This window comes from Doryrhamphus excisus, chromosome 6, assembly GCF_030265055.1.
Source record: "Doryrhamphus excisus isolate RoL2022-K1 chromosome 6, RoL_Dexc_1.0, whole genome shotgun sequence".
Taxonomy (NCBI): domain Eukaryota; kingdom Metazoa; phylum Chordata; class Actinopteri; order Syngnathiformes; family Syngnathidae; genus Doryrhamphus; species Doryrhamphus excisus.
The window spans coordinates 9,674,365-9,686,084 of record NC_080471.1 but is presented as its reverse complement, the minus strand read 5'-3'; the positions used below and the strand labels follow the sequence as shown (position 1 = coordinate 9,686,084).

The following is an 11,720-nucleotide window of genomic DNA, read 5'->3' as shown; positions in this document are numbered from 1 at the left end:
TTAATAATAGATTTAATTTGGAAAAAATGCATTTTTTTGTTCAGCATTGACTATTTAAATTTGTTCGATCTGAAATTTAAGTGTGACATATATGAAAACAGGCAATGTTCATATTTCTCATGAACTGATTTTATTTCACACAGTATAAATGGGAATAATTCATGTTTATGGTTCAGCATTAACATTTTCAACTAGGTCAATTCAGTTAATTTAAATGTTTGAGGTGAAAAGTGAGAATGAAAGACTTGTAAAAGAAAACTGCCAAAATTGTTCACAAATTATGTAATTTCCTAGTGGGATGCTCTGCAAATGAAATCCACGACAAATTATAGCGTTGTTTCAGGCAATGAAATTAGTATTAATTACAATTAGTCAATGCAGACCTTATGTATCCAGAAGTCCTCTGGAGCATTTGGGAGTGACCAATTACAGCGGAGTGTGCGTACCTACAGGCCCGGGGCAGGAGAAAATTAAACAGACCATTTGGATTGGAAGCAGGAAGTCATGGAAATACTATAGAAATTGTAATAAAATTGACTCTTGAAGGCTCAGGCTGGCAAAGTGACACAGGGTGTGCCATCTTACACCTATCATGTCGTATACATATGTATATTCTATACATTTTATGCATTATCATGTACAATATATAACAAAATCAGCCTTTATTGGCCAAGTATGCTGAGACAACCAAGAAAAATTAAAGAGCAACGTGCATTTATATGTAATTACAAATTGTTGCTTGGTGTGAATAAGAAGTGTTTTTTGTGTGTGTGTGGGGGGGGGATCTTGTTTTTGGCATGAATGGGCAGGTTCTCTCACAAATAAACTTTTTGGGCGGATAAATGTGCAAATATACCTAATATACAACATAGCATTTTAAAATCTTGCCACTAATTATGGATTTTACAACACTTTACAGCACAAATATGTATCTATCCAATAGTACCACTGCTAATATTTCATGCTCATGTTGTAATCACTTTCACTGCAGAAATGTTGACCTTTGATCAGTCATTAATTGCTGGATAAGCAGCTCACGTACAGTGAATGTAAAGGAGTGGCCTGGCAATAGAGCGCAGATCCTCACATGTTTATTAAACACGGTTCTTATGGAAGTTTCCAAGATTGTTAGACCTGTTCTGTTTTCTGAAAGTTTATTAATACTTTTCAAGATGCGGAAATATGCAAGTGTAGAAAATGGATCGATAATAAAAGGTGGTCAACTCTTGTCGAAATAATAAGATGGTTGCAGATGGTCACTGCATTGTGAAGGAAGGTTACCTGCAGTGTTTTCTTTTTGTCCATAGGTGTCCATACATCGAATCAGCTATATGCTGCATTGCGATAGAGAAGTTTTAACAGTGCTAATTTCCTATACTAGCTTCGTGTTGCTGTTGGTGAAGGTAACTTGTATTTTTGGAATTATCTTTTTCTTAACATTGCCGTGTGAATCCTAGCCGTCGTGAAGACGTCGAAGCACACAATTGTGTAACCGTCACCACTGATGCCCTTCAGGATTCACACCACGTACTTCCATTGTCAAGCACCCCCATCCTCGGAAAAGCACTTCCTGTACTGAGAACGTACGACAATAAAAGCTTTTTTTAAACTACTTAAAGGAGAGTTTGCGTTGGTACTAACATTCACTTTGTATATTATATTTTTTTTTTTAAAAAAAGCAAAAACTGAGTTCATCTTTGTCATATTGTGTTGCCAAATTTATGTTGTATTTAGAATGTGTTCTTATTGTGAAGCACAACATCCTGTGATGCCGTGTGCTTCCTCGTTAATTTGACTACGCTGTCGTTCCATTAGAGGTTTCTCATCAGCACCATCTAGCTCATCCACCTGCCGCTCTCTCGCCTCCTTCGTTTTCTTCGGATTTTTAAATAACACTTAGAGACATTTTTCCAACATGGCCAGTAGCTTCTCGAAAATCCTCTCTTCTAAACGCCACATCGGGATTCTGTCGGTGGTCGGAGGCTCGCTAACGGCTGGCTTTCTACTGCACCGGCAGCACGTCAGCGCCGGAGCCCCGGGGCGCAGGCTGTACCCCGCCAGGTAAGTCCTTTAAGGTTCCACAAAACTGTACATATTGAACAAATCTTTGTTGTTTTACAATGTTTGTTTAAAAAAACAAAAAAACAAGACCGCATAGGGTCCTAAGAAGTCTGCTCACGTGCAGGTATGCATGAAAAGGCGCTAATATGGCTGAATGCGACCCAGCTTAGCTCTGTTTAACATGTGTTTGTCTCTAAAAGATTAGCATTTACTTACTGAATTCTACCTTCAAATCATTCATTTTTTTATATATTAATTCTGCAATTTTGTTTGTCCTTGGAGGACATACAGCACCAGAAATGAAAGGTACTGTTATGTCTTCGGTCTTAGGACGCTATAAAGATATCATTCACAATCTGAGGATTTTCTGTATGTTTATATGAATAAGTGGCATGGGGGTGTATTGATTTATGCATATGTGTCCCGAGGCACGCCTGCATGCATTACAAAGCCGCACGTATGAAGAGATTAGGCAAACATTATCTCTCAGCCAGATATTAGCAATACACAAACGTAGACTCCCATTGCGTTCATCATCACCACTAACTCCAAAGATAGTAACTAAAGCAGAAACTTCACTCTGCTCTTTTTTTTGTGTGTTTTGGATTGTTATTGATATTATTTGATAACACATTGCAGTGGAAACCACTTTGTACAGTTTTGAATGTCCCCTTCCTTCAAGGAAATGTTGGACACAAAAGAGTCATATACCTTGAATTAGCCTTTGAACATAGTGCTGGTTTTTATGTCAGCTAATCTTCAATCTTGCTTATCTTGGCAAGGAGGGTAACAAGTGGACTGCTTGGGCACGTCCCTCATTGAACAGCAAACTGTACCTTATACAGCAATACTGATATTAAATGCAAATGTATTTTCAGCAGTGTCCACCTCCTTCTGTTCCTTGTGGTTAAGCTATATGAAATGGATGGACTCATCGGCCCACCTTATCCTGACAATGGACAGGCAGCAGAGCTCCATAAGCCTCTCATTCAAAGCTGCTGCACTACATTCCATAAAGCCTCATTATTAATCGCCTATTTACTGAACTGCAGAGAGTACCTGGTCTTTATTATAAGTGTTTTTATTTGACCTATGCACAATATGAGATGATGCAGAAAGTGACCTTCTACCACTAACAGCCTCACCAATAGAACATTGTCAAAGATCAATGCGCAAAGCGTTATCTGCTTCCTTTTCGTTTGTTTGCTCAGCGCCGAGTACCCTGACCTGCGCAAACACAACAACTGCATGGCAAGCCACCTGACGCCCGCCGTCTATGCCAAGCTGTGCGATAAGGCCACTCCCAGTGGATACACCCTGGACCAGGCCATCCAGACGGGGGTGGACAACCCCGGGCACCCATTCATCAAGACTGTCGGCATGGTAGCGGGAGATGAGGAGTCCTACGAGGTCTGATGTTATTATAAGTGGGAATAACTTGTGCCAGGTTATATAGGGTTGTGGTTTGGCACGTATACTAAGGTTTTTAATGGTCTGGCTGTGGATAAATCTAGATAAAGGTACAGGTTTATGGATTTAATTTCACATTTTAACATTACAATCCAGTTAAATCGGGGCCAAATGAGTGCCAAATGCCGTGGTGTGGCATTAAGCAGCCATCGTTGCATGCCTTATTGCCACCTTTATAGGCCTGGAGTGGAACAGTATCACTCAACGTGTTTTTTGATAACACATTTGACGCAGCAATACGCTTCTTTTGCATTTTTACACTTAGCACTTGACTTGAGGGTTGGTTAGGTTCAATCCCTGCACACATTTCAGGCATGCTAATGCCTTGCAGGTGTTTGCAGACCTGCTCGATCCAATCATCAAAGAGAGGCACAACGGCTACGATCCCCATACCATGAAGCACCCCACTGATCTGGATGCCAGCAAGGTACCGTCAATCATTCACTCTGCCAACCGGATCTACTGTAAAAAACACTTCACAGGATTAATGCAGGAAAATGAAGTCATGTTCCCGCCTCGCCTTGGTTTCAGATCCACTCGGGCCACTTTGATGAGCGCTACGTGCTGTCATCTAGAGTGAGGACAGGCCGCAGCATCCGGGGACTGAGCCTACCCCCAGCATGCACCCGGGCAGAACGTCGGGAGGTGGAGCGTGTGGTGGTGGATGCCCTCGCCGGTCTTAAGGGTGATCTGGCAGGGAGGTACTACAGTCTGACCCAGATGACGGACCGGGAGCAGCAGCAACTCATTGATGTGAGCAAGAACAAATTCATGAGAATTATAACTACTGCATATTTGTGTAAAGTGATAACGATTATGGTACTGGTCTTTGAACATACAAGTGACACTGGAATACATCACATAGTACAATTCACAGTTCCACAGTAGGAAGAAGCAAAGCTTAGTTAATCTAACCCCCTTGCTGTTTCACATCAATTACAATACATTTGTTCACTTCCTGTATTCCAAATGTACTCTTTGCCAATTTTAAAATACATAGATAATGTAGTACAACAATGTAGTACAAAGGGAGTCAAGGTTTCTAACAACTATAAATATATATTAGTCATAAGAAAAAAAATTACAAGATATATAATAATAATAACTGTGGAAAAGGTTAATAGTTGACAGAAACATAATTGGATGATGAGTGAGTACAGACAAAGTATTCGCTAAGAAATGGAGTTAGTAGTAAACTCAAAAAAGAGTTAGTAGTAAGTATAGCTATAGTATGCTCTGGCATCTCTGTGTGAAGTGGGTGGGTTTTCTCCGGATACTCCGGTTTCCTCCCACATTCCAAAAACATGCTAGGTTAATAGACAACTTCAAATTGTCCATAGGTATGAATGTGAGTATGAATGGTTGTTTGTCTGTATGTGCCCTGTGATTGGCTGGCGACCAGTCCAGGGTGTACCCCGCCTCTCGCCCGAAGACAGCTGGGATAGGCTCCAGCATGCCCACGACCCTTGTGAGGATAATCGGTAGAAAATTGATAAATGAATGGAATAAAGGGTTTGTATGTTCTCTATAAGCGCTATTATGAATACTAACTGATCTTTTTTGTAGTACATTGTACTTGTACTTTTATAGGTATTTATGCATATCGCCACAACAAGTTAGATATGGTAAGACAAGAAAACAATAGAAAGTATGGAGTGATTTTTCTTCCAAAACAAATTTTGCTTTATTCAGTATTGCTTATTTCTTGCCACATTATGTTGTTTATTTATCTATCCATCCATCGATCATCCATTTTCTATGCCGCTTATCCTCACTAGGGTCGCGGGTATGCTGGAGCCTATCCCAGCTGCGAGAGGCGGGGTACACCCTGTATTTATTGTGGGATTGTCAGCTCAAATTATAATTTATTACGACTACCAGAAATATATTTTTGTTCACCATGTCCACCCCATCAATTTCCAGTTCCAGTTCCAGGAACTGCTAACATGTGAGCCTATGTGATCTTATTTATGTTTAATATGTTTCATTTCCTCTGATTATATTGACTATATAAGGTAATTTAAATGTAAAGGTGGTTATATGGGTGTTATATACTATATGGATGTCTAGAAGGCATAACACATATTCAGAAGATTATAAGTAGGTTTTCTATACCATAACCATAACTTATCCATTTATTAATATTGAATCCTACTTCACGGGAGTCCAATCAAACCAATTAGCCAACAACTGCATAACGCGTCCTATTTCTAGCCACAGTGTGGACACTGACATGAAAATATGACAATAACCACGTCTTCCCATCAGGACCACTTCCTGTTTGACAAGCCCGTCTCCCCCCTGCTGACGTGTGCAGGAATGGCGCGTGACTGGCCCGATGCCCGTGGAATTTGGTAAGTGGTCAGATTTATTTTTGATTAGCCGGCATTTTGCAGCACAAATCCAAAAGTGAGAATAAACGTGTACTAATAGTGGTGCTTTTGGACTGGTTGTCATGAAGTAGCTGCGTTCCTATTGCTGTGGCCACGGTATCATTCTGTTCATCACATCCAATAGGAAGGTTGATGTTTGTATTTTCTACTACGACACAGTTGCAACAGTCGTCCTTTTCTTTGTTGCTGATCTGGGCTATTGGAGGTGTTTTGGCGGACAAAGCTCCTTCAGTATTGAGTTTCAGCTCATATCCATGAATAGCTCCATGCAGTGGGACATCCAGCCCTAAACCCTCGCCAACCACCTCAGTCCCTCTCTCTATTTCTCTTGTGTACTCCAATGAAGAGTCAGCTTTGAAGTTGAAAAACGTTAACATGCAACAGTGCTGTGCAAAAACTGTCTTAATATGACATTGTGCTCCAGTACTTATCGCTCCATCTCTTTCCTCTCTTCAAGGCACAACAATGAGAAGACGTTCCTCATTTGGATCAATGAGGAGGATCACACCAGGGTCATCTCCATGGAGAAGGGCGGCAACATGAAGAGAGTATTTGAGAGGTTCTGCAGAGGCCTCAAAGAGGTCAGATTCTCCTTGTTATTGAGGGGGTTACCTTCCAAGACCCCTAGCTAATGGTGAAAAACTATCAATAATAGATGCTGCCCTGGTTGTACAAGGACCAAATGGCGCGTAGTAGCACGTCACCTAGCCTGTACTCCCAGAGCAACCCCCACAGGACACCACGAGTCCACAAAGCACATCTAGACCGGTTCGGCAAACCCCCATATACCCTCCAGCACCCTTGCAAGGGTGTAGAGCTGGTCCAATGTTCCGCAAGCAGGACAAAAAACACATTGCACCTCCTGTAGCTGGGGATCAGCTAACAGTCGTACTCTTCTTTCCAGCACCCTGGAATAGACTTTCTCAGGGAGGCTGAGGAGTGTGATCCCTGTGTGGTTGGAACACACCCTCCGGTCACCCTTCTTGAAAATGGGGACCAACACCCCAGTCTGCCAATACAGAGCTACAATTTCCGACTTCCACGCAATGTTGAAGAGATGTGTCAGCCAAGACAGTCCCTCAACATCCAGAGTCTGAGGAACAGTGTGGACCGGGCACTGGTTCCCCTTAGGCCGAGCTAAAGTTGTGTAAAGTTGTGGCCTCACCGAATTCCCACACCCAAGTTTTTGCCTGGGCCACCGCCATAGCTATGTGCTGCTTGGCCTGCCTGTACCTGTCAGCTTAATAATATTAATATTATTAATTCATTCATTTTCTACCGCTTTTTCCTCACGAGGGTCGCAGGGGTGCTGGAGCCTATCCCAGCTGTCTTCGGGCGAGAGGCGGGGTACACTCTGGACTGGTGGCCAGCCAATCACAGGGCACATATAGACAAACAACCATTCACACTCACATTCATACCTATGGACAATTTGGAGTCGACAATTAACCTAGCATGTTTTTGGAATGTGGGAGGAAACCGGAGTACCCGGAGAAAACCCACGCATGCACGGGGAGAACATGCAAACTCCACACAGAGATTGCCGAGGGTGGAATTGAACCCTGGTCTCCTAGCTGTGAGGTCTGCGCGCTAATCACTAGACTGCCGTGCCGCCCAAGATTAATATTATGAATAATATTCATTCATTCATTCATTTTCTACCGCTTTTTCCTCACGAGGGTCGCGGGGGGTGCTGGAGCCTATCCCAGCTGTCTTCGGGCGTAAGGCGGGGTACACCCTGGACTGGTCGCCAGCCAATCACAGGGCACATATAGACAAACAACCATTCACACTCACATTCATACCTATGGACAATTTGGAGTCGCCAATTAACCTAGCATGTTTTTGGAATGTGGGAGGAAACCGGAGTACCCGGAGAAAACCCACGCATGCACGGGGAGAACATGCAAACTCCACACAGAGATGCCCGAGGGTGGATGAATAATATTATTTATATTAATATTATTATTAATATTATTATTATTAATATGTGTTCATGTTTCACATAAAGATTGTGATTGATGGGCAAAATAAAAAAAGTGCAGTTCCTTGTTTTTTTAAACCAATTACAGTTTAAAGCAGAGAACAAAATTGTCAAATATGCAGGGATTCAATGTAGAACAGCAAATCGGCAGGGATCCACTGCACACTCATTAGTATTACTGTTATGTGGGACATAGACTAAATCAAACTGGAAGTCAGGAATAGACAGAGAGGGGGCGGGACACTCTAGCAGGCCAGCCATTTGTTACTACTCATGGTAGACATACTGTGCACTGTATCAACAAAAGTCTTGGGACACCTACAGGAAGTGTATAGTGTGCGGTCGAACGGATTCCATCCTTGTTGGAGTGTGTCCATTTGTGATGCAGAGGATACTGACGCTAGACCCGTTCTTCCACAACAAAGTCCTCCACACATGTCTTTATGGACCTTGCTTTTTGCACCGGGAACAGAAACGTGTCTTTTGTAGCCACATAATTTGGAAGCATACATTTGTCCAAAATGTCAACTGAAGATTGAGGGACAACTAAAGACTCTCATTGAATCATGCATTGATAAAGAGCTGTGTCTCAATGCTTTTCATATAGTGTATTGCCTATGTTTAAGAACTGTCCATCCCTCCATTTTCTATGCCGCTTATCCTCACGAGGTTAGCGTGTGTTTAAGAACTGTGAGACGCAAAATATATAGGCTTTACCGAGAGTCCAGTATTTGCATTTTATTAACCATTCGCTGGGGGCTGGGAATGAAACTGCTGCTGTACTTTGCTGTATAGATTGAATCACCCTAAAAACTGAAATAAATTCCTTGATTATTACTTGCATTATCTGAAGAAATGGAGGCACACAATCTCACACACAAGACATCCATGCAAGCACAGTTTTGTTGTTCACTAGGTCCAACTCTCCCATTATAGAGAAAGCAGAAAATGTCTGCACACCAGCATACATAACATGGATGTGCGGACTTGTTACTGATTGTTTCTCCCTTCAGGTGGAGCACCTGATCCAGGAACGAGGCTGGGAGTTCATGTGGAACGAGAGACTGGGCTACATCCTCACCTGCCCCTCCAACCTGGGCACTGGGCTCCGGGCAGGGGTCCATGTCAAGCTTCCCCTGCTGAGCAAGGTAACACTTCTTTTTCACTCTGACAGGAGGAGAAAGTGGGAAGAGTTAAGGGTATGTTGGTGTTATCATCAACCCTCCAGGATCCTCGCTTCAGCAAGATCCTGGACAACCTGCGTCTGCAGAAGAGAGGCACAGGCGGCGTGGACACCGCTGCTGTGGGCGGAACATTTGACATCTCTAACCTGGACCGCCTGGGACAGTCAGAGGTAGGAAAGAGAGATGACAAATGGGCTACTGCATCTCAGCTGCTGCTGAAGCTCACAGATGTTCTACTTCACAGGTGCAGTTGGTGCAGACGGTGGTGGATGGCGTCAACTACCTGGTGGAGTGTGAAAAGAGACTGGAGAAAGGCCAGGACATCAAGGTGCCCCCGCCCATCAAGCAGTTTAAGTAGATCTTGACACCATCACCTGCTCCCGCCACCGCCACCTCCTGGGCACACACCCATGCAACACCCCCAACCTGTGCCCATAGATATGGTAATTATCTATGTCGATGTTTCATTTATTATCTATACTATATCCTCCCTCAACACCATTTAAGCAACTTCTTCAATTCCCTGACACTCTGGAGTCCCGGAAGCCTTCAGTGGGATTTTAATGGAATCATTTGGAGAAACAAGCAGTACAGTAGAAAGCAGCCAACAAATATGGCCACTCCTGTGTCCAAACAGCTCCATATTGTTCCGCTGAACCCAACTTCATGGTTTGACTCTGGCTCCGCCCCTTCCCACTGCATGTCCTGTACTGAGCCCCGCCCACTCCCTCTGTGTTAAGTCGTGACATAGTTCTTGTGCTACTCGCCACTGTAATGTAGGCACTCAGTTGGGGGGTAAAAGCAATATCATAGCAGCTCATCATTGAATGTCTTTTTATTAAAGATAGCATCTATTTAACAGAAACAAGATGTTGTTCTTCTTCTGTCCATAACTTGATCAACCTGTGTTGACCTGTCAAAGTACTGTGGCTCATTTGGTGCATTGTATTTACATTTTGAAATTACATTGTGATACATTCACAGGTACGACATACTGTAATGCAGTACACGGACAGTACACGGACAGTATTTGAATGTTACACTCACTACACTACTTTGCGGATTGAGTCTGGAACCACTTAACCACAATGAACGAGGGATTACTGTATTCCATAAGAACTAGCACACAGGAACTATGTGGTTGGAAAAAAAAAGCTTGTTATGTGTTGCCCACATTGTAATATGCATCATCACCTACTGCTGGACTGGAGAGGAACAGTATTCCACTGCATCTCTGCATTTTTCAATGTAGACAGCAGACGACTTCTTCTCCTTCAGACGGCAGCCACTTTATAGAGTTCATTATCACCCCCTACAGCACTGGATGGGAACATTGTGGAAGGTTAAAAGTGTTTGCTGATTCAATGAAATGCAATATTAGACAAGGAGGGACAAATAACTCATCGTCTTGTCAGTTTATTTATGGTCTGCGCTGAACCGAGAGCTCTTGTGTCCACAATGACTTGTTGTCTCCACTTATGTGCTGGACAACATTTGTCCAGCACTATTGTCTGGATGTTTACAACAAAGCGTCCAGTGTTTCTGATAATGTGAAGTGTTGGTGTTTGGAGGATTTGCATCTGAGTGTGACATCAGCATCACGCTGCAGTCGTCTCTCCTCCTTCTTGTTCCATATAAGACTGAGGAGCAAGCGTGTTGCTGTGGCAACCACTTTGGAGAGGCCCAGATGGGGGAGGAAAGAGCCTTGATGTGCTGCAGAAAAGAGAGATTATTTGCACGGCGACAAAGAGGCATCTATTGAGCAAAATTCTCAAGGTCACACTTAGTGGGTAAATAAAAACTGCTGTGATTTTACAGCAAGTTCCTAATATTATTATTATTATTATAGTATTACTATTTAAAGTAGAGGGTCACACCATTGTGGTCTAGTGGAAACTACAAGCACAATAATAAACATCTGTGTAAAAGCAAATTTGTGTACTGGATACGTGTGTCCAGTGAATTGATGAATGGATGTTAATACCTAATAATTGTCTAATAACCAGCACTTAATGATGATTGGTGTATTAACCTCTTGAAAGTCGAAGCAAAGTACATTCGTACTTGTGCTGTGAGAGATCTCCCCCTGCTGGCTAGGTGCTTACTTGCAGGTCAGTCATGGGCACCCCTGCAGATCCATTAGATGGATGATGATGAAGAGCAGTTATTTTCAACCACTGTGCCGTGGCAGACTAGTGTACCGTGAGAAATGATTCAATATCACATTTTTATTAACATTTATTAATCATTTCCTGCTAATCTTATGCCATTGTCGAGTGTCCGTTGTGTAAAGACTGGCAGAGCAATGTAATATTCGTCCGGGTGGCAACATCTAGCCGATTGCCTCGTTCCTCCAATAGACTTAGACGTGAGAGGTCGTGGTGACATTTTGTAACAGTTTTGGTTAGTGGTGTGCGGCAAAATTTCTCCAATGTAAAAAACGTGCCATGGCTAAAAAAAAAAGGTTGAAAAACACTGATGTAGAGGACAGTGGAAACACGCGCTAGTCTGAACAACAGAGTACATTTGCAACATACATGTACTGAAATACAGGACATGTTTGTCACTGTATTTTCATTCATGTCTAAAATGTAGCACTTACTGCCATTTACTAAGCCTGTTATGAAT

General features: G+C 42.7%; 1 protein-coding gene across 1 annotated transcript; it reads left to right on the top strand.

Annotated features, from left to right (window-relative positions):
- Nucleotides 1–1,795: 1,795 nt before the first annotated feature.
- On the top strand, nt 1,796–9,976 carry LOC131130987 (creatine kinase U-type, mitochondrial-like). Its single transcript, XM_058075225.1, has 9 exons — nt 1,796–2,061; nt 3,273–3,471; nt 3,863–3,958; nt 4,063–4,284; nt 5,800–5,885; nt 6,382–6,505; nt 8,922–9,056; nt 9,137–9,262; nt 9,337–9,976. The coding sequence occupies exons 1-9, from the start codon at nt 1,916–1,918 to the stop codon at nt 9,448–9,450; spliced, it is 1,248 nt and encodes a 415-aa protein (XP_057931208.1). The 5' UTR covers nt 1,796–1,915; the 3' UTR covers nt 9,451–9,976.
- The last annotated feature ends 1,744 nt before the right edge of the window (nt 9,977–11,720 follow it).